The 24,053-nt window shown below is 40.1% G+C and overlaps 1 protein-coding gene across 6 annotated transcripts in view; it reads left to right on the forward strand.

The window, feature by feature from the left end:
- The first annotated feature begins 3,691 nt into the window (after positions 1-3,691).
- LOC120488821 (uncharacterized) overlaps positions 3,692-24,053 on the forward strand; it is a 50,833-nt gene continuing 30,471 nt past the window's right edge. For 2 of the 6 annotated variants that reach the window (XM_089128948.1, XM_039685479.2), the window contains exons 1-12: positions 3,695-4,087; positions 5,077-5,418; positions 5,487-5,699; positions 15,012-15,113; positions 16,586-16,684; positions 17,163-17,255; positions 17,459-17,509; positions 19,139-19,249; positions 19,970-20,119; positions 20,334-20,414; positions 20,725-20,823; positions 22,298-22,378. In XM_089128948.1, coding sequence (XP_088985074.1) covers positions 4,036-4,087; positions 5,077-5,418; positions 5,487-5,699; positions 15,012-15,113; positions 16,586-16,684; positions 17,163-17,255; positions 17,459-17,509; positions 19,139-19,249; positions 19,970-20,119; positions 20,334-20,414; positions 20,725-20,823; positions 22,298-22,378 — 1,474 coding nt within the window. In that variant the 5' untranslated portion in view covers positions 3,695-4,035. Of the gene's footprint in view, positions 4,088-5,076; positions 5,419-5,486; positions 5,700-15,011; positions 15,114-16,585; positions 16,685-17,162; positions 17,256-17,458; positions 17,510-19,138; positions 19,250-19,969; positions 20,120-20,333; positions 20,415-20,724; positions 20,824-22,297; positions 22,379-24,053 lie in introns of all 6 variants that reach the window. The other 4 variants (XM_039685478.2, XM_039685480.2, XM_089128949.1 and 1 more) reach the window with 4 other exon arrangements.

The raw sequence follows: 24,053 nt of genomic DNA on the forward strand, positions 1-24,053 counted from the left end.
ATCCATTAAGTTCTTTGATTTTTCCTCTGATTGATGTGGTTATGTAATATCCCTTCCTCTGCCCTATCTGATAGTACCACTATGGTCACTATGACAGTCATTCCCTCATTAGTACACAAAGACAGTATATTACTCAGATCTAATCAGTTTTATTTTGCTTTCATTGAGGTAAAAGTAATGGTTTCCACAAATGTGTCCTTCAATTCACCATGCAACGTTTTTTTCTATTTCACTTATCTTTTTCCTAAAGATTACTAACAACAATACATTTAAATTGATCTGGTTTAGGGGCTAGACAGGATAATGTATATTATTTGAATGATTGCAAAAAAGTCCTGCACAAATAGAAAAACTGCTTGACATAAAACTGTTTACTTCTGCAGAAAAGAGAAAGGTTTTTATTTTTAAACCTTTTTTATTAACCAAATATGTGTTTGCTAGTGTTATCACTCTTAGTGTTATCATTGCTCGTTATTTTTTAATCAAAATAAACTCAATATACATTTAAACATTCAGTACTGTTTTTAAAGAAATCATATTTTGTTAACTAAAGCTATAGTTTTTAACTTCAAGAACTCCCTTTGTTCAATTATAAACTTTTTTAAACAAAATGTGAGACCAATTCAAAGCTCTGGATAATTTACTGCAGATAACTTAAAAGTACTTATTAAAGCACAATTGTGCCATACCAAACAGTATGTGTGTGTGTGTGTGTGTGTGTGTGTGTGTGTGTGTGTGTGTGTGTGTGTGTGTGTGTGTGTGTGTGAGAGAGAGACCAGCAGAGGGAGACGGAGAAAGAGCCAGGATCATGACAAAGCGCCTTTCAAGGTACCCAAGGACACAGTACAAAATTGGAACATACAAACAGTACACAGTACATAAACAGTACACTGTGAAGTACACAGTACATAAAATGCCAAGATGGAGAGACAATATAAACACCCTCAAATGGCATATGAGTGCACTGAACAAGAGGTGAAGACAGTGCAAGCAAAATCAGCGCACTGACAAGTAAGCTAAACTACAAAAATGTGTTTTTAATTTGGTTTTAAAAATGGTTACACTTGTACTTTGGCGAATCTCAAGTGGTAGGGCATTCCACATTTTAGAACCCGCCACACTAAGGCCCTGTCACCCATGGAGCGAAGTCGAGATGTAGGAACTGCTAAGACATGCAGCACTAGAGCGAAGGGTGCGGGATTGCAAATATGGGGTGAGGACTCTGAGATCTGATAGGTAGGATGGGGCCAGATTATGTAGGGAGTAAATAAACAAGGAGAAGGACTTTATAAAGGATGCAGTAGTGGACAGGAAGCCAACTGCTGGAGGATCAGAGTAATATGGTCCCAGGGCCTGGTGCGGGTAAGCAGCCGTGCAGGAGAATTTTGGGCATACTGCAGCCTATTTAGGATTTTTTCCAGAATGCCAAGAAATAGAGCATTGCAGTAGTCAAGCCTTGATGTGATAAATGCATGTATAAGTGTTTTAGCTGCAGATGAGTTGAGTGAGGGGCATAGTTTGGAGATACTTTTGAGATGGAAGAAAGATGTTCTGGTGATATTTTTCATATGTGACTCAAAAGATAGAGTAGAATCAAAGATTACGCCCAGATTTCTGACTTCCGCAGAAGTTGTAGTGAAATAGCCAGGGATAGATAGCTGCAGATGTTTAAGTTTTTTTTTAGAATGTTAGAGGTGGAAATAAGAATAGCTTCTGTCTTATCTTGATTAAGTTTGAGAAAGTTTTGAATCATCCAGTTTTTAGCATTCAAGCAGCTAACCAGATTGGATAATGACAATATGTCGGTTGGATTGGTGTGAATTTAAATCTCAGTGTCGTCTGCATAACAATGGTAATTGATACCATAATGTTGTATTATCTGGCCAAAAGGAAGGATGTACATTTTTAGCAGCAGGGGACCTAGGACAGAACCCTGGGGGACACCATGTAAGAGGGGTGAATTTGGAGATCTGAAATTCCCAATTGAAACAAACTGTTGTCTATCAGTAGATATGATTTGAACCAGGACAGTGGGACACCAGGGATACCAAGCAAGGACTCCAAACGAAAGTAAGTGGTTGTGACAAACAGTGTCAAAGGCAGCCATAAGATCGAGGAGAATGAGAATACTCACATGGCCCGAGTCAGCGGCCAACAGGAGGTCGTTGACTACCTTAACCAGGGCAGTCTCAGTACTGTGCATGGTCCTGAAACTAAACTGAAACTTTTCCCAAAAGCCATGACAATTAAGGTACTCTTGGAGCTGTTTGGCAACTGTACGTTCAAGGAGCTTAGCAATGAACGGAAGGTTTGAGATGGGCTGATAGTTCTTAAAATCCTCTGCAGCTACCCCAAGCCTTTTCAAAACATAGCTGCTGTTTTGAGAGACAGAAGAACAGAGCCCAGAGCGAGGGAAGAGTTTATTATTTGAACCAAGAGGGGACAGAGGACAGATAGGCAGACCTTAACCAGTAGGATGGGCATAGGGTCAAGGAGGCAAAAACATCCTGTTCATCAACAGGTGAAAAGGCAGAAAAGGATCTGTTTAGTGTTGCACATAGGGTGGGGGGAGCATCATCTTGAGTGGTCTGGTTTGTCTGAAGTTGATTGTAGATCAAGTTAATTTTGCTCTGAAAGAATTCAAGGAAGAATGAATTTAGTTGGTAATATCCATTGGAAAAAAGTGTGGATGCTTCAAGTAAAAGAGATTTCTTTTAAAATAATTCATAAATGCTACCCTGCTAACCCAGATAGCAAACTGACATTGAATCAACGTGGAAATATGACATAGAAACAACGTTGATCTGACATTGTTTTGCTCATCGAATTAACGTTGAACCAACGTCAGACGCGTCATTCTTTCAAAACTAATGGAAAATCAACTTGAAATCAACGCATTGTTTCAACGTTATGAAAGCAAACCAATTTTCGATTTTCATTTAGCTTTGAAGAATGCCGCGTCTGACGTTGGTTCAACGTTAATTCGATGAGCAAAATCAACGTTGTTTTAATGTCATGAGAGACGGTCGTTTCCACGTTGATTCCATGTCAGTTTGCTGTCTGGGTAATCACTATCTGAAAAAGTTCAAAAAGGATATTTCCTCCAGTTGCTCTTTCTGTGGCAACTCTTTTTTTGGTATTGTCCATTTATGAACATGTTTTGGCAAGATGTTTTATTTATTTGGTCTGAAATCCAATGAATATGTGTTGGATTGGAAGGATGTGGTCCTAGGTTTTGTTGATTATGATAAATCTAAAAAATTAATTTTTTTTAACATAATAAATATGATCTTATTACTAGCAAAATTCCATATTCATAAATCTAAATATCTAAACGCCAAACCTCTCTTTCTTATATCTGTGAAAGAAAAAATATCTCTTTTCATTTAAGTTGTCTGAAAACAAGAAAGCCTTAAAACATTATCTGTTTGTAATTCTTTTCCTTTTTTTCAGTGTCATGTAATTCTTGTATCAAAATGTTTCATTTATATTATTCCTCCATTGTTATTTTTTTATTTTTATCTTTTTAATGGTTTCGTGGTTTTGTATTCTGTTATCTGTTATTATTTGTGTATTGTGTTAAACATTAATAATAATAATAATAATACTAATAATAATTAAAAAAAAATTTAATAAAAAAAAAAAAAAATAGCAGCTGGTAACCTAGCAACGTCATTCCGCTACACGGCTCCAGAAGGCTCCCAGTGTCCGAAACTGTTTCCGGAGGTGCCTTCATTCCTTGCCTTAAACGTCATTTGTCAACACGTTAGGCTTTTTGGGTTTTTGGGTGCAGCCTATACATCTGTGAGTGCGACAACATTCCTGTAATTACATTTCTTTTTCTCGGATTGATCCGTTTCAGTGTTATACGTGCTGAAGTTTTGCTTACTTTTGCTCTGACGCGACCCGGGACCATTTAACAGTGGCAACTGAAAGTGAAAGCAAGGAAACAAATCGCTGCTTTTCACCAACAGCTGGTCCGTTAGCAGCGATATTTGCATTCATGTCCAGGATCGTAACTTTCCACATTTGAAGATGCACCTACAGGTCTGTGTTTTGGTGTCAGTATTACTGTTGAGCGCTGATGGTAAGTAGTAGACTACAGCCTGCTGAAAGAAAAACAATAGAAATCATGACAATTAAAACCATCGCCATTACAAACCATTAAAACATTGGCAAATTGTTTCCACTACGTATGTTTTGGGCCATGGCCTATTCCATTAGGAATAGGATCTATTGATTTGTAGGCTATAGGTTTCAATTACAAATTTTACACATTTAATGGTTTCCATTGCAGTTTTGTATTTGTTTTGATTTGTATTTATAAAACTGGCAACGTAGCTGTTAATAATTAGGCCATTAATTGGGCCATTAAGTATAATTTAAAAATGAACTTGAATTATTAAGTACAACTTAATATAAGTTTAAGTAATATAAACTGCACATCAACCTTTAAATATCTAACAACACCCCGGGGTTGTGTTTTGCAAAGAATGAAGAACATGAAAACCTGAAATCAAAATAATATATAGAGAATTAAAACCTGCTTAGCTGGAAATAAACATCTGACGCAATACATTTACAATATAAGGTGTACATGATGTATTATAGAAATACAAGAACTGTGAATTGTGTTTGAATTGTGGCTTTACTGTGTCCACTGTGGCTGACTGATTAGACCTGCAAAAAGAAGGATAATTCATTGGGACAATGTACCTCTTAAACCATATTACTAGTACATGAGCTTATCCATACATTATATGTTTAAACTGGAGTCTCAAAGAAGTTGCAATAACTTAGTTCTTGACAAAACATCATCATGACTAAATGCATTCAACATCTTGGGGTGTACTTTGAGCAGATTCAAGATCTTGACAGCTGTGTCCACATGTAATTTTCATTGTATGACAGTCATCTGTTTATATGCTCTGTTTATCTTGTGTATTTGCAATGGCTGCCACTCATCATATCATTAATCGTGCAGCACTATTATGTATTCATTTTTGCTTTGAGAAACTACAAAACAAGCTTTATTTAATTTGTCTCTGTCCCTTTCATGGGATAAAATTGTTTCAGGGTTCATTGTGCGTGGTCCCTCTGCTCCTCTGGTTGCTCCTCTGGGAACTTCTGTGGTTTTGCCCTGTTATGTTGATAAACCTTTACCAATGAAAGATCTGGAGGTGGAGTGGAGAAGAGCAGACTCAGAGACTCATCTGTATCCCGGTGAGAGTCGACCAGAGGTCCAGCAGCAGGATTATCAGGATAGAGCTCACTTCTTTACTGATCAGATTAAACATGGAAACTTCTCCCTCCGTCTGGACAATCTGAGAGCTGAGGATGAGGGAAATTACACATGTAAAGTTAACAGTCAGCAGGATTCTGGAGAGACTGTGGTTCAAATAAAAGTTGATAATGTTGGTGAGTATTAATCACATGTGAACACAAATGAATTACTGAATTTAAATTTCATGAAGTGATTTTGTAAGAGCGTCTGCTGGTATCAGGATCGAGTCGCTCGATATCTGCATCTGTGGGTGAGGACGTCACTCTGAATTGGTCTGTCGACTCTCACGTCAAACCTGAACACATTGAAGAGGTGTCATGGAGGAAAACAGATGAAGATGAAGATATTCCGGTTCTGCTCTACCAAAACAATCAGGCTTTTCCAGCTTCATCATATGAGCAATACAGACACAGAGGTGAGTTCTTCACTGATGAAATCCCCAAAGGAAACTCGTTTCGAAACTCGGAAAGGATTTCTCGTTTCGAGATTAAAGTCGAAATATTTTGAGATTAAACTCGAGAGTACGAGAATACAGTCTTCCGTTGAAGCTGCGCGTGTGTTTGCCATTGTCTCACATTGCCGCACACACAGGAATTCATAATGGCGCATAGTGAGTGTTTCATTAGGCTACCATTATAGGTAGGGCTGGGCGATATATCGCACGATATTGTTATGCGCATCTAATCAGTAAAGCCGGTTCCTTGATTAGTAGTAAATCTCCTTCACCTGCTTTCAAATGGACGATATGAGTGTTAAATTAACACTCAAGAGTGTTAAAGTTAATGAGATGATTAAGTGATTAATTTAGTGTGATTTGGCTCAGCTTGTCAGTGAACTACGGCTCTTCGTAGTAAATGCCGCTCCATCTGAAAGCAGGTGAAGGTGATTTACTACTAATCAAGGAACCGGCTTTACTGATTAGATGCGCATGCAATATCGTGCGATATATCGTCCAGCCCTAATTATAGGACGTTATAAAGTATACTGCGCCGGAATTAAGTTCACAAACTTTTTTCTATGAATTTTTACTGATATTTCAGTGAAATTAACTTTCATTTAGTAAATCTCTTTCATTGTCAAGACGAGTTCCGTTGGATGGCGATGAATGGGTTTTCGCTTACACCGTGTCCTAACTAAACGCGACGCGATAAAATTCCAGCGACAGCAATTGTGTCTGTCCACACTAGACGCGACGCGACTGTAAGACGCCACACGTCAATCAAAAATCACAGCCATTCAGAACAGCGTGAAAGCGCACTGCTGGCCCGCACTCACATTGGAAATGGGTAAGGACATAATGAAATCAAGAAATAACATTATTAAAAATATTAACAAAATATACTCATTTACTAATTTTGTTATGAAGTACAGTTGTATGTTTGCATAGAATTCATTTTGAACGCTATATTATATGCTTTCAAAATCGGAGGTAAATTATCCATTATCGCTTGTGGCACAGTGACCTATTTTTAACTAAAAATAAATAATGTGTACTCATAACCAGTGTAATTTCTTCATTCTGTCAGCTTCGACGTCGCAGAAATAGGAATCGTTTCTAAATTAGAAACTTCGCGTTTCGCCGTCGCGTCTGGTTAGGACAAAAACTCTGATTAACATGGAAAAGATACCTTTTACGGCGTCGCGTGTAGTTAGGACACGGTGTTAGAAAGCCTATCAGCTTCGATCAATATAAAACAAGCCAATGGCAAAGAAAAGCCATGGGTCTGCGGAATTTGTATGGCGTAACTCTGCATCACCTTGTGAGTATAAAAGAAGGATGCCGGCAGAATAGACATGTTTACAGCTAAGCCACGTTCATCCTTCGTTCCACAAGCCATTTCTGAAAATTGTCAGCTTCTTCAGATGAGCGAGATTCGCAGTGTTGGTGTGACTTTGATATCCTGGCTTGTTCGCCCTTCCTGCTTATCTGTGTAGTGGTTTGCCAGTGAGTGTGTTTCTCCCCAGGCCTTTGAGCACCGAGATTTCCTCTCTAAAAGAGCTTGCACGCGGCACATCTTTTTAAAGATGCCTCGCCCTTGCACTTCTGGATCCGGCAGACTCATGTCTGACTCTGATGGGCATGAGCGCTGTCTGGTGCAGGGGTTTTCAAACCATGGGTACACTGGGCTCCCCCCGGTTGAACGCTCGGTTGCGATGCAACTGTGTCCACAGAGTGCTTCCACGCGTGGTGAGCCATGTCCCAGGCCGGCCTCTTCGGCGGTGCAGTTGAGAACTCGCCCAACAGTTCTCGACTGCTCAGAAACAGACTGAGGTCATTAAACACATCCTGCCCCGCCGACCCGCTGCTCACTCCACCCAGTCGGTCGGGCAGGCACCTCAGACTGTTCACCACCAAGGGTGCCCTCCTGCGGCTCCTGCCCCTCCTGCCCGGCACAAGCAGCAGCCTTTACCCTGGCCTGGTCATGGAGGAAGCAGCAGGAGGACGACCCAGCCCTCTCCTGCCCCACCCAACGATAAACTCCAGGTTAAGCGGCGCTCCTGAGATGGGCTGCTCAGGGATGTCGACTGTTACTTCTCAGGGGATGGTAACAGGACCACTCCTTTCCCCGGAGGAGGGCCGGGGGAGAATCTTTTGTCCTCCACTCCCCTCTGCTCACCCTCGGGTTGTGTGGTTGCGGGTAATGTGGTTAAAGAAAGAAGGAACACACCCATCCCTGAGTATCTCTTGAATGACACAGTGCGCCGCCCCGAACGCCGTGCACCCCTCGTCCTCATCTGTCCGAGAGCCGGATGATGTGCGTGCCGTCCCCAGACCGTACCACTCTCATACCCCTCTGTCGCCAGCCCCCTGGCCCAGCAGAGCATTTGTCCTTACCTGGTCTCCTCTGTCAGGACGCGGTCAAAGACTGTGCCCCCACACTGGGCCGCTATGCCGTCCACGTCTGGGCCAGTCATTCCGCCTCGCTGCACCACCGATGGGAAGTCTGTGGTTCGTATGACCCCGCTGGTACAGTTGTTGAGAACCTGGCTCAGGCGATCGCTCGGGCGATCAGGCTTGGCTATGCGATTCAGTTTGCCTCTATCATGAGAGCAGAGATCTCTACCCTGCTGGCGAAGGGTGCGATCGAGACTGTCCCTCCAGCCGAAATGAGGTCCGGCTTCTACAGCCCTTACTTCATTGTCCCGAAAAAAAATGGTGGGTTACGGCCATTCCTGGACCTGCGCATTTTGAACCGCTGCCTTCACAGGCTGCTGTTCAAGATGCTCACCGCCAAATGCATTTTCGAATGTGTGCGGCCCCAGGATTGGTTTGCAGCAATCGACCTGAAGGATGCCTACTTCCATGTCTCTATTCTTCCTCGACTCAGACCGGTCCTACGGTTTGCTTTCGAGGGGCAGACACACCAGTACGCGGTTCTCCCTTTCGGGCTAGCGCTGTCTCCTTGAGTCTTCACAAAGGTAGCCAAGGCAGCCCTTGTTCCCCTCCAGGAACACGGGGTTCGCGTCCTGAATTATCCCGACGACTGGTTGATCCTAGCTCACTCTCGAGATCAGGTTTGCGAAAACAGGGACCTAGTGCTCCGGCACCTAGTTCGTCTGGGCCTTCGAGTCAACTGGGAAACTTTGCCCCGTGCAGAGGATCTCTTTTCTCGGTATGGATATCGGTTCGGTCGCCATGTCCGCGTTCACTGCTGACTGAGAAGGTGGGCATGGCAACACGGCACTCTCCTAGTACAAGTTACTCTGACTTGCCGTCAGACCTTCACCCCGTGGACGAACCTCAGTTTTCTACAGGCCAGAGTAGCCCTGGAGCGAACTTCCCGACATGTTGTTGTAATGACAGATGTCGGGTGGGACAGATGGGATAGGACCCCAGCGCCTATGGCACGTCAATTGCCTCAAGTTGCTGGCTGTACATCTCGCTCTGCGCTGCTTCAGAGCCATGCTCAAGAGCCGTCATGTACTAGTCCGATCAGACAATACCGGAACTGTAGCATACATTAACCGTCAAGGTGGTCTGCGCTCCCGCTGTATGTGGCAACTCGCCCGCCACCTAATCATATGGATTCAGAAGCATCTGAGGTCCCTTTGTGCCATTTATATCCCCGGAGCCCTGAACCGTGCAGCCGACGAGCTCTCACGGCCTCAGGCCCTCCCTGGAAAATGGTGACTCCATCCCCAGTCGGTTCAGCTGATTTGGGACCAGTTTGGGGATGCAGTCTGTGTAAGTATCTCTCGTTGAAAACCGCCTTTCTGGTGGCTATCCGGTGACTTACACGCACTTAGGCTGAATCCCAATTCTCTGTCTTACCCCTTCCCCTTAGTTTTGCGTGTTCACGTGAGAGGAAGGGCTATCACAATTCTCATTTTGATCTAGGGGTAGGGGTAAGGTGAAGGGGTATATACCCCCTAAGACCAAGAATTTTCGCGAGCTTACTTGAAACCAAGGGGTAAGAAATGGACAAGTTTTTTCGCTTAAATGATTGATAAAAAAATATGACCGTCTTGTTTTGTGCTCTACATAATTAGGTACATATATATTTGCAATTATGTTGTTTATTGAAACGTTTTTAAAGTTTTAAAAAATCGCTACTTTGCTACGCTAGGCTATGCTAACGTTACATTGTTTTGCTCAATCAGTCCCACATTTCAAGATCACCCAAAATGTCTGGGATTCAGCTTTTGCTTTCTACAGTCGTCATTCATAATGTGTACATTATCTGACACAGACACGTACGTGATCAGCTTCTCAGATGATGTATTCAGCTTCAAACGGATCCCGACTGAGACGAAAACACGGAAATATTAGATCAACAATACATTCAGATTCACCGCTTTAAATGAATGAATTCGTCCGATTGAAACAACACCTTGTGCATGTAAACATGATGAATAGTGAAGACGGAAAGCAAAAGCCCAATCCCGGACAGGGGGAAGGGGTAAGACAGAGAATTGGGATTCAGCCTTACTTTGGGCCTAATGACTCCAAGGTCATCCTCAAACCGATATATGGTTATGTTCCCAAAGTACTTGCCACTCCTTTCAGAGCGCAAGTCATTTCCCTGTCAGCCATCTCCCAATCTGACAGCGAGTCTGGTAACGACAGACCTAAGAAGTGGTGACATCTAACAATGACTCCGTAACACATACTGAGACAGACAGGGAATATATACACACAGATCTAACAACGAACTAACAAGGAACAGATTGGTACAATGATTACGGGGAACAGCTGAGTGCAATGAACAGTGATTGGTACAAACAAGGATTGTGGGGAATGCAGTTCATGAAAGGATGACACCGTGGGGAAGAGGACCTCTAGTGGATACCCAGGGAAACACAACCAGACACTGTGACATGAGAAACTCATTTGTGTAAACTGTAAGCATCTCTCAGTGAATCAAACTGAAGCATTAGTGTGGTTGATTTTCTCAGTTCAGTCAAACAGCAGCTCGCAACCAATAAACAAGTCATAGTCCGTGTGTTGGTGGTGATGGCACAGTGGATACGACACATGCCTTTGGTGTGAGAGACCCGGGTTCGAATCCACTGTGAGACACCAATGTGTCCCTGAGCAGGGTTAGTTCACCCAAAAATGAAAATTAAGTCATTAATTACTCACCCCCATGCTGTACCAACCCCGTAAGACCTTCGTTCGTCTTCGGAACACAAATGAAGATATTTTTGATTAAATTTGAGAGCTGTATAACTACCACATTGGCTCCTAAAGGACTGCCTCTTGACGGCCCAGAAAGTCAATGAAGAAAATGTTTAAATATCCCAAGTGACTACCGTGGCTCAACTATATGTTTATCAAGCGACGCGAATACTTTTTGTGCGAAAAAACAAACAAAAATAACGAGTTTATTCGACTATTTCTTTTCTTCCTTGTAGGCCAGAACGAGACTTCCTTAGATTTCCACGACGCATGCGCGAGAATTGCGATCTGAAGTGGTGTAAGCTGATGTGAGCAGATCGCAAATCTCGCGCATGCGTCGTGGAAATCTAAGGAAGTCTCGTTCTGGCCTACAAGGAAGAAAAGAAATAGTCGAATAAACTCGTTATTTTTGTTTGTTTTTTCGCACAAAAAGTATTCGCGTCGCTTGATAAACATATAGTTGAGCCACGGTAGTCACTTGGGATATTTAAACATTTTCTTCATTGACTTTCTGGGCCGTCAAGAGGCAGTCCTTTAGGAGCCAATGTGGTAGTTATACAGCTCTCAAATTTAATCAAAAATATCTTCATTTGTGTTCCGAAGAAGAACGAAGGTCTTACGGGGTTGGTACAGCATGGGGGTGAGTAATTAATGACTTAATTTTCATTTTTGGGTGAACTAACCCTTTAACCCCTAGTTGCTCCAGAGGCGTGCAACCTCTGACACATATAGCAACTGTTAGTCGCTTTGGATAAAAGCGTCAGCTAAATGAATAAATGTAAATGTGTGAGTGTCACGTCCATGCACTTCCATTTGGTCACCACCAGAGGTCATCCACTCAAAGCATGGGTTCTTGCACTTCACCACAATCCCCATCATTCATTGCATTACGACAACGAAAGGAAACAGTCTCGGTTACGTACGTATTACGCTCCGTCTTCATGCCACTTTCCGCTGTGCCGTGGGCTCCTCATCGAATAAACATGTTTGTATTCTGCCCGCGTCCTCCTTTTATACTTCGACTTTGGCGATGTCATCTATAGAACTGCCTCAAACTCTTTGCTGAAAAAACTGGACGTGATCGATCGTAGCGTTATACGCTTTGTTACTAATGCCCCTTACAACACCCACCACTGCAAGCTCTATGCATTAGTTGTCTGGCTGTCATTAACTACTCGGCGTTTAACTCATTGGTACCAACATATTTACAAGTCTCTGCTTGGTAAAGTCCCGCTGTACTTAAGCTGTTAAGTTTCCATTGCTCTTCCCACTCACAGTCTATTTTCTAGTTCTAGTAGGTATATCGCCTTCAACATGACATCATGACTTTTGCGTAAACATACACGCCACTTTCGAGTCAAATGGCGTGTTATCTCTACGCATTTTGAGCTATCCGCTTGTATCCGCCTATATGCGTGTATCTCTACGCCATTAACGTCCGAGTGATTCCGCGTGTCTGTACACGCCGTCAAATGTCCACGCGAAACGAAGCAAAATGTAGATCTACATCTGGGGAGCGATCTTTTTTTTCCTAGGATGGTAAGGGAACAGTCATAAATGCCATTAACCCCAGTGACGGTTAGGTTTAGGGACAGGGTTGAGGTAAGTCATATATTTATATAACGTTAAGTCAACGGCGTTCATAAACACGCTAAAAAGTGATTATGCGTCTTGATAGCACGCCAAAAATGGAAATACGAATTGGCGTGTCAAACACGCGCTACTTCATGAGATCAGTCTGATTGCCTTAGTCACCCCGAAAATCCCGCACATCATTCGGCCGCCAATCCTTCCAGTTTGCTGCAGCTAAGGACTGGAACGAGTTACAAAAAACCCTAAAACTTGAGGCACTTATATATCACCTGTTGCCTTTAAACAACTTCTTTCTGAACACCTGACTTATATATGTTCCTGTTAGTTGTCTTCAATCTTTGCTTCTTTATGTCTGCATTGTACAGTGGACCTCTTTCAGCTGCACTACTGTCGGAAATAATTTTAACTATTTATATTTTTATCTTAAAAAAACATTTGTATGTGCCTTAATTTGGTTACTCAATAGAATTACATATATTTTATCCTGTTCTCTTGACCCTGTATTGCTTTATTGTGTTTCACTGTATTTTGCAAATTTGCTCTCCAGTGTTTTGTGTACTTATTGTGTAACTTTATGTTGTCTTGCACATTTTTAGCCTTATTTTGGCCAGGTCGCTGTTGTAAATGAGAATTTGTTCTCAATCGGCTTACCTGGTTGAAATAAATAATTAAAAACCTGGTTAAATTTAATACCTGGTTAAATAAAAAAATACTCATGAGTTGAAGCGGAGTTACTCTATGCAAATTTCTTTGCCATTGGCTCGATTTATATTGATCAAAGCTGATATGCTTTCTAAGCGAAACCCCATTCGTCATCATCCGAAGGAACGTCTCTGTTCCCTACTCAGGGAACGAGGGTTACATACGTAACCAAGATGTTTTCCTTGATTTTTTTTTTTTACTGTGATTTACTGGTAGCTGGGTTGCCAGTAAATTGCTGTTTTTCTACAGTTTAATGTCGTACATTAATTTACAGTTGGTTACCGTTAAATTACTCTTTAATCTGTTTTTATTTATTTTTTAACATATTTAACCCTACTGCAAAATATTTTGTTTTAAATGAACACTTGTGTGTCCACACTACAGAGTGTTGGAGTAATACTGAAGCAGTGTTGAAGTTAATGATATAATTCAGTGATTAATGAACTAATGATGGTCAGAGACTGTCAGAGACTGTTCACGTCACGTCTGCCCCGTCAAAGAGTGTTCACGTCACTTCTGCCGATCCAGAGCCTTTTCACGTCATGTCCGTCTACGGACAAGATGGCCGATCCAGAGTCTGTTCATGTCACTTCTTTCGAGCCGGTGTCTACGGACAAGATAACAGAACCAGAGACTGTTCACGTTACTTCTGCTGATCCAAAGACTGTTCACGTCACTTCCTCCGAGCCAGTGTCTACAGACAAGTTGGCCGATTCAGTCTGTTCATGTCATTTCTGGCGAGCCAGAGATGTTTCACGTCACTTCTGCCAAGCCAGAGACGTTTCACGTCACTCCTACAGAGTCTACGGACAAGATGGCTGATCCAGAGTCTGTTCATGTCACTTCCTCCGAGCCACTGTCTACGGACAAGATGACCGATCCAGAGTCTGTTCACGTCACTTCCTCCGAGCCAGTGTCTTCGGACAAGATGGGCGATCCAGAGTCTGTTCCTGTTCCCGAGCCAGAGTGTGTGTTTGTTTCCGAGGCCATGAATGTGTGGTCTGTTCCCAAGCCGGTGTGCGTGTCGTCTGTCCCCGAGCAGAGACTTGCTACTGTGAATGCCTTCACAGACATTCCTGTGAGCATGTAAGACATGCTGCTGCACATGTAACCAGACATCCCAACTCTCCCGGAAGTTCCGGGAGTCTCCCACATATTGATAGCGTCTCCCTGATGCCCGCAAATGAGTTAAAATCTCCTGGAATCTAGAGCGAGACAGAACATACTGCGCGCATAACATGCATAGCGCGCTGCACGTGCACTGTAGAGAGGGAGAGACCTTGCGAGTGTGCCTCGCGAACGCGAAAGCTAGCCCACCCCCACAATCCTGTCACTGAGATATACCTCCCGGAAATGAATTCTTGCAGGTTGGGATGTCTGCATGTAACATACATGAATTAACCCTGTAGCAGATCTAAACAGGTGGAGCTGGGGGAGGTGGAGAGTTTCTGAAAGCACACTGCAGACTGCTAACAACAGTACCGGCATTTGTTTGAATGTTGACCTGCAACTCATTGGCCGCTGATACGACAGCAACCAATCAGCTGTGCCATGTAGTTAAGGACGTGATTGCTACCAAATTAGTTAAAGACTTATCAGCCTGAGTCATCTAGAGTTTAATGCCGGAACTAGATAAGTACCATGCACTTTAATCTTAGAAACTTTGCCAACCTTTGCACTCACACTGCATCAAAGGTGATATTCAAAAAAGAAAAATATAGGCACTTTCATGATTCACATTTATTTTCACAGTGTGAAGACATCACACACGATGTACCTTTTTGTTCATTAACTGATGTCTGTGTTTCACAGGTTTCTCTGTTTCACACATAATAATTTTGATTCTATGTATTTCTGCATCTGGATCTGCACTTCTGCTGTGCTGTCTGATCTACTTCAGATCACAAAATACAGGTAGGTCTATGTGAGGCATGTGAATGCCATGAAAATACTCTTATCTGCAATAATTCAGATCTTCTCAGCTAGAGTATTGCGACACAACAAAAACAATAAATAATAACATATAATGAAATATGCCACTGTGTGATTGTTGTTCAGCATTTAACAGTGCAAATTGGCTACAATACTTATTTCATCTTCATGTTTGATTATCAAAGCTAACTACATGATGTGAACATTGTTTGACCTAATAGGTAAATATTTTGCATAGGAAAGCAACACATTCTCATCCCAAAAAGTCATATAACTGACGTTTTGGGACGTCTTTTGACCATACGTCAATATTCGCCTTTTTAGGGCCCCCTTAAACGTCGGTAGATGGCAATGCCGGGCCGTCATACAACTGACGCTTTACCTTTAACGCCAGTTAGGTGACGGGTTAGGTTTAGGTCTGGGGTAGAGTTAGGATCCCATAACCTCATCTACCGACGTTTAAGGGGGCCCTAAAAAGGCGAATATTGACGTATGGTCAAAAGACGTCCCAAAACGTCAGTAATGTGACTTTTTGGGGTGAGACTGTGCTGAGGAAAGTTCCAAAGAGATGCACATATGAATCTCAACACACAAATCTCAAACGTGGTACGACAAATAATTGGATTTTGGATTTAATACATTGGGTATCAGCAAAATGTTATAATAACAAATGTAAAAAAAAAAAAAAACAACAACTATAATTTAATGTCTGTCTTTGCATTTACTTGCTTGATTTATGGTGCTGCTGCTGAGGTTGTCACTGTTATTTACCCGTCATATGGTTCAGAGTTCATATTTCCACTGTATTAATATTTATTGATCATCAGCATGTTTACTATTTGTGTGTTGAGGTACTGTTTATTTGCATCTCATTGCAGCTTTTCTATGCTATATATTTATCTATTAGGGTAAAATGTTTGCCTCCATGTAGCCCTTCCAGTTTAAACCGCCCTCTCTAAGTCGGATGCGAAACCGGGCCCGCCCGCATTCGAGGGAGGCGCACTAACTGGAGCGGTGGTGCTGGACAACAAAAAAGATATTGGACAACAAAAGAAAAGCTGAAATAACGCGGAGCCCATCAATGTATTTTTATAAGTTAGGTTCACCACCTTATGGATAGTAGCCAAAAGGTGGCAATTGTGGCCTACCCTTACAGGAAAAAAAGTTTACTCAAGTGGTCTATTAGTATACTTTGTGGTACAATTCGTATATCGTACGTATATGTAACTGGAACCTAATTACCTGGGGCGTCTCCAATCGACACCCAAGCGTCAGTCAACGCTTAATAAATATATCTGGGGCGTCAAAAGCATCAAACAAAAAAAGTCAAGTACAATACTTAATATGGCATTTCCTTAAAAGCAAGCAAAACATTTCATTAAAAAGGTAAATAGCATTTTTTAATAATAAGACAAAACAATTTACAATTAATAAATATTTTGCTCCTCTAACAGACTCTGCAACCAAACATGTCAGGACTCTTGGGTTTCTTCATGTGTTTCTTCCCAATATTATGATGTTTGTGGCCTTTCTCCTCTGGGGTGTTACTGAAGGTGAGTAAATCAAATATATAATGATCACACAGTCAGAAATATAATTTTCTCTGGATATTTGAAAAACAATACCTTGTAAAATAAGTAAATAAATAAAAATGTATAAATAAAACAAAATTGCAGCCTTCTGAAGTGCTTTTGCATTAGACATTGCATTATTATTCAGACCCATAAAAGGATTCTGTCATTTCAAACACCTTAGACATTTTTTTTTTCTTGTTGGGAAAGTTGGAAACCAAATGTTGGGAGCAAATATTGACTTCATTATTGTGAAAAAAAGTTGCTGCCTTAAAATTGTATGTATAATGAACTTAAGAAACATGTCATTTTCGATATTATCACAAATCAGGGTTTTGTTTTGTCGTAATGTGTGTTTGGTGTGGATACAAATAACAGTTTTGTAGCATAAAGCAGCTAAATAGCAAAATATCAAAGGGTCTCAAGCCAATCAACACCCAAGAATCTGGTTTTGTTGCAGGATTTCTTTATGAGACGATCTTTTGCTGTGTTCTTTATATCCTGAGGCCTCTGATGGTGATATTTGTTGCACCATATTTAAAGAAGATACCAGGTTTGGATTTTTCATTGAATTTTTTTTTATTGCATCCAGGTCTCTTCACATATTGGCTGAAATATGCATAATCTCTATATGAGTGATTTTTATGAGACATTTAGATTTCTTTAACATGAATGTGCAACAATGTGGAAATGAACTATTATTGTTTTGCTCTAATATGTTATATATTCATAAGTTTTAAACCGTTTTTTTCACAGAACTCTGTCTTCTCTCGGAATTTATCATTTTAATGCTGGTCTATTTTTCAGGTTGGTAAATCTAAAAATTCTTCAATATCATAATTTGTTTAAGTTGATCATGCTGTCATTAATGAACAATTCTGTTTTTTTTACAATCACTTTGTTACTATTTTTTCATAACTCTAGACACAAATCTCACAACCAATGATCAAAATGCACATTTTTCAAAACTCTAATTCTTTTCTCAATAGAGTGCCGAAGTGATGACGTCACTTTGTAGGACAACTCGGAAGTTAGCGGCGCATGGGTTCCCTCGATCTAAAAGCTTTTTCATAGACTTTTGGAAAATCACAAAAAATAAGATCTGTGTTCAACAAAGAGTTGTGACCCTTACACGTTTTGTCTATAAAGACAATCTTTACAAGTTAATCCAACCAAAATGTATACATTTTGAAGCCTATATAAAGTTTTAAAAAAACACAAGCAGACACAAAGTTTAAAAAAACACAAGCAGGTTATAACTGTGTGTTCTATGTCATAGATCAAAACGTGAAAATATTTAGAGACTTTGTTCACCACAGACCTTATTTCAGGCGATTTAGCAAAAACCCATTCAAAAATCCCATAGACTTTAGAGCGAGGGAACCGGTAGTGCTAAAATGCTAACTCACTTCCGTGTTTTGGCCTACAGACTGACGTCGTAACTTCGGCACTCAATTTCTTGGATACAAAAGACAAAACTTAGATCATTTGTTCATCACTTAACATCAAAGTACTACTATTTCAAAAGGCAATTCACACATTACATTTCAAATGAGTGTCTATTCATTTCCTTACAATGATCTAACTATCAGTTGATACAGCAGCTCAAAAAGATAAGTAACTGTTGCAGTACTAGTTGAATGGAAGCAGACACACAATCTTCTTCCATGTTTACAGTAAATCATGAAAGTTTCAAGATAACGAGATTCATTGTCACCAATTAGCGTGGAGCATGAACCAATTAGACTACAATATCCATGGATGTAGCATAATATTTTATATATTGGCTTTGATTCCATTATGTTTTGATTAGTGTTTTGCATCAATATATCACACACTTTGTTCAATGATTCCACTATGTGTGTATTCTCTCTACTACTGCAGTGTTTTTTACAATGTGTTTACTGTACATGTAGTGCCATAATAACCTGTATCACCTATTTTGTTCAACAATATTTAATGATTGTATGAACACAGTGAAACTATCCATTGCTTGTGTGTGTGTGATCCAGTTGTTTTAATGCTATTTTACAGTAAAATTGCAAGTGCAAGATTTCTTTAAATATGTGAATGCACAATGCAATGTTTTGAACATTAGACAGCCTGTGTTATAATTGATAACCGTTGTGAGTTTTGTGTCTAGAGTTGTGAAAAAAAAAAAACGAATAGTTTAAAATGATTTGCAGTGATTTATCTTTACTCAAAATCATGTTTGGTGGTAATTCAGTTTAATTTTTTAATAATTCAGCGTTCTGAAAGAGAGATAAATGTGTGATTTATCCTGATCCTGTGTGTCTACTGTAAAACCATTAACCTACTAAAAACAGACACAATTCAACCCTGCCTGGATCTGCTTTTACTGAATAATCACATACTCACATAATCACAAGCGTTCAACAGACCTGTGGTTTAAGGTTTGCTGTTGTTCTTTTTCAGTTCTTTTGAGTCATGCTTGGAGGAATATCATACATTATGGAGGGTCTGAAAAAATAATAATATCCGTGTTTGTAGTCGTGATTCTGCTCTGTGTCATCTTCATAATTTGCTGTAAGTGTTTCTAACCATTTTATATAGAGAGGAATACTGTGAAACTGTTTAATCAGCTTAACAATACCACACACACACACACACAAACAGACACATTCATGCTGTAAAAGTTTATTTGTTTGAAATACATGAACATCTCTGACCAGTAGCGTATCATTTCAGAAGCTCAGAAACATTTATTGTAAACTTTGTAACAAGCAACTAGACTGTCAGTGATTTTCAAATGTATTGTAATTCCCACTTTAAAAAATGCTGTGTTGGCTTTAATTAACTTTTTATGTCAACAGGTCCCATGTAACTAGGTTATGTTGGATTTATGTAACATTATTTATTTCGTTTTTATATATTTATTATTTAATCCAATGCTGTTTAGTTGAATAAGGTTAACAGTCTTAGTTTTGTCCAAAATAATTAAGTTAATTAAGTACAATTATCCTAAAATTAAGTTTAAGTCACCATTATGGAGATCAGTGTTTGCTTTAGTTGGGCTCTTGACCCTTGAATCATTAACTTTAGATTTTGTTTGGGACCTGTTAAAAAGTTAAAAAAGTAAAAAAGTAAAATAATGATGACTTAGTGTTAATATATGTATATACTGTATATATATATATATATATATATATATATATATATATACATTATACTATCAATGTAATAAATAATTACATCTAAGGCAGGAGTGATGAAAACATTTCAATAAGTGTATTTTTCATTTTCTAGTATTTACTGAAAACATGGAGATGCCGTGTTGTGGAGAGATATGGAAACGGATATGGAGAAAAGTATCTTATATAGCTTATTACAGCTTTTTCATTCTGCCTACATTGCAATTCATCCTCCTGTTCACTGCTTTTGGAAACGCTGCTGGAGGTCAGTGACACTTCATCACATCTGTGCCATTTATGAGGAGTAATAAGGAAAATATTCACAAATGAGAAAAGCAGCAATTGTTATTAACACTGATAATTGATTTTTCATACATAAATGAGAGGGAAAATGCAATTTAATCCTAATTAAAATGTCTCTGCTGTTCCTGAAAATGCTTTCTGGAAATCGTACATGAATGTTGTTTGTCTGATTTTAGGTTTTATTGTCAGCATGATTTTCCCACTGTTCTTTTTTCTGTCATTTTCCTGTTTGAGGGGCATAAACAAAGGGAAAATCTGTGAGTATGAGATGAACTCATCTGACTATAGTTCAGTGTGATCAATGAGTAAATACCATCCCAGCAAAAAAAAAAACCCCAAAAAACTGTTCAATCTGAATGTTAAAGTTTAATCTGAATTTATGGGTCAGAACTAAAAACTCTATTACAGGTGAATCAGAAGTGTGACTTGTGTTTCAGTTGTGGGATGTTTCTCTGTTACCTGATTATATTCAAGTTTAGTGATTCTGCTTTAATATTTACAGGCTTGAATATCCAAGTAAACTATTTTGAACAGATTCTTGAGTTAAACTATTTTAATATTTTTCAGGTTCAGTTGTGCTCAATATAACATCATGGTTGATCTTCATGTTCATCATGACTGCAGTAACGGTGTATTTCTACAGCACATCACTGAAACGTGAAAAAGGTAATTACATTTCTAATAAAATAAATGATTAAAAACGTATTTATCTAATTACATCTCTGGGCATAAGTAGGGATGCACCGATATGAAAATTTTGGCCGATACCGATAATTCTTTATATTTGAAAGTCGATAACCGATATATCGGCCGATATTTAATTGTGAGAGTCTGATTACAAAAACAAAAGACTCACAATTTAACCCATGTCCCCTCATTATAGTGTTATGTAGCCGATTTAACAGATTTGTGAACCGTATTTTCATTTTTTGAAGAGATTTCAATCATATTTCAAGAAATTAAAAAACATAAACAGTGCTCAACAAGTGTCTCAGCTGAAGGGAACAATATATTATTTATCGGCTTTAATATATCGGCCACATTTTCTTACCAAGCGATAACGATAACATTAAAAATGAACATATACATCGGCCGATACCGATATGCTGGCCGATATATCGTGCATCCCTAGGCATGAGGTTAATATATTTTATTTATTTTGAACATGAATTGTACAGTTAATTGAAAATAATAAACTCTAAAACTATATAATAATAAGACTAGGGCTGTCGCGATAACCGCAATATTGTAGTACCGCGCTTCTGACAAGTCAACCGCAGAGGATTGCACGTAACCGCAGCAACCGCGATATTCACGTTTTTTTTTTATAAGGCTATAGCCTTCTTGTTTTGAACTTAATGCATGTGTATTGAATATTAAACAAGTTCATAATGATAACAAGACTGTTTATCATGGTGATGTGTAGCCTACAGGTTTCACACAGACAGTGAATGAGAGAGATCGGCAGAGCGCGTGCAATTACCTGCGTCTGTCTTTGAAGTCGTGAAAAGCTTGTCGTGTCAAAGGGAAGCGAAATATTTGTCGCATCATCATTTTAACGTTCTCTTCATGGGTATTTTCCCATAAATGCGCGTCAGCAGCAGCGCTGGTCAGCATCCCACAGCACAAGGAAGCCACGGGGAAATAAAATCAGTGAGTCACGCATTGAATCAATGCTATATTGGTCTCTAATAAGTGAAGCATCAGCTTCAGCGTTGCCCATGCGACGCATTGCTGCTCAGCTGAGCCTTGAAAAGTTGAATCTCAAAGTTAAAAATAATTAACATCTTGTTTCATTACATCTCTTTTAATGAATGAGCTTTTTTAAACGTGTTCGTTGAATGAACGGTTCAATGACTCGCTCAAAGTCCGTTGTCATAACAATATGCACGCTGAGTGAAAGTCTTTCAATGCGCATATACTGTAGACGCTGTTTAGTTTCGGTTACATTGGTTACTCAAAATGTCCTCGTTTTTGTCCACATCGTAGACTTTGTTGATATAGCTACAAATACATATAAATTAAATAAATAAATAAATGGCGGTAATACCGCATATCGCGCTATTGAGCCACTCAACATTACCGCAAGGGAAATTCCATAACCGCGACAGCCCTAAATAAGACACACTTCTGTGTGCAGATGCTGCAGGATGGACGTGTACGGCTGTATTTCTGCAACTGCTGTGGATGATTGCAATGTACATTCGGAGAAATGATCTGGGTACAGTTTTGATCATATTCTGCATTTATCTTTGTGAATTGTTTTCCCTCCTGATCTCAGTTTTGAATGTGACAGTTCACGTGAAGAACAGTACGCAGGGTGTTAAAGTGATTTTCATTTGGTGTCAGTATATTGTCATTGACAGTTTTCTCCAATCGGGGAAATTCAACCGTAGACACAAGACAACAGATACTGTGTGTGTGACTCAGTGAACAATTTATTTTGCTGTATGATTCACTCTTTTATACCCATAATGCACTCTGATTCACAGCAAAAACAAAAAAAATATTACCAAAAACACCAATACTACAGTATTTTGCTCATTCTTGTGATTGTAATTTTGTTCTGGTGCTTGTCCTTCACTTTTATTGATTACATTTAAAGTCCCTGTAAAGGCAATTCTACAAAAAAGTTCTAAACACATTATAAATGTTGCGTATTGCTAAAACATATTACAAAGACTGTGAACTTTAAAGTACTGAAATGTGGAGTTAGACCATTAAACAGTTTTTCACCATTGCAATTTTATGGATTGTTTGGGCGGGGCTAAAACAGGGCTCGATGACGCACTGGAGCCCAAGAGCTCCTGGAGACGCCCCTATTTGATGACGCACAGAGTCTGATATCTCCCCATAACACTCCCCGAGCACATTCGCATTCACTGCTCAATCGCGAGTGACTGTCAGTACAACTACAGCTAAGCCTACAGTTTTCTACCTAGCTATGCCTTCGACACGGACATGCATAGGCTACCTGGATGCGATCATGTACAAAACGGATCGGTATCTTCATTTAAATTCCCTAAAAACGATCACATCAAGAAGAGGAGGATCACCGCCAACACCCGCCTCTGATGTGATCATTTTACACTGGATAGTTTTATAAACTTTCCTCAGAGACAACTGGGATTCACTGATAATCCACTGTTACTGGTGAACGGGGCCGAAACGACGATCTCCCGCCACAGCTTTCATCCTCCCCTCGCGAAAGCAATTTCACCTAATATCACCGGCGACAGCTCCCGCTAGTGGGCATGGTTTCAGCACAGCCAGCAGACACGCCCCCAGCATTTGAGAACAGATAACTGCTCATTTTTTCAAGATTTTGATTTGCTTATTTTATGTACTTGCCGGCTTTTTTATCATTCAAATTTGGCTGGGTGGCTAATTACACATTTTTCTGTGGTGTGACAAACTCAGAACACATACTTAATTTTGACTTTACAGGGACTTTAAGTTAGCCTGACTACGTCAGACTTCCGCTAATTTCATTTCGCTCCTGTAGTGAGTCTGAGATACCGGCCTATCTTTTCAGTTTTCCACCGGCCTGAAAACAGCCGGCCAATCAACGAACAGAGGGCGGGCTGAGAGCCGTGACGTAGACGCTAAGCGCTGAGTTTTACATTGTAGGTTAGAGAAATCGAAAACCGAAACAACCGCAGAAATGGGAAACAAGACACGGGATGCAATTCGCTCTGTTATGGAGAACATTCCAGGGTTTTTCAAACTGAAGCAAAAGTCGTTTACCGCCATGTTCACTCCAGTATTTCGCTCGCATCATCATCGCATGTGTTTACATCTAGGACCGGCGCGTGCACTTCTGCCGCTCTAAACAAAAAACAATTTTGCTCCCCCTCTATTTGCAACATATACCAGCTGTTACGTTCCAGCCCCCA

This window comes from Pimephales promelas, chromosome 3, assembly GCF_988280905.1.
Source record: "Pimephales promelas chromosome 3, fPimPro1.hap1.1, whole genome shotgun sequence".
In the NCBI taxonomy this organism is placed as follows: domain Eukaryota; kingdom Metazoa; phylum Chordata; class Actinopteri; order Cypriniformes; family Leuciscidae; genus Pimephales; species Pimephales promelas.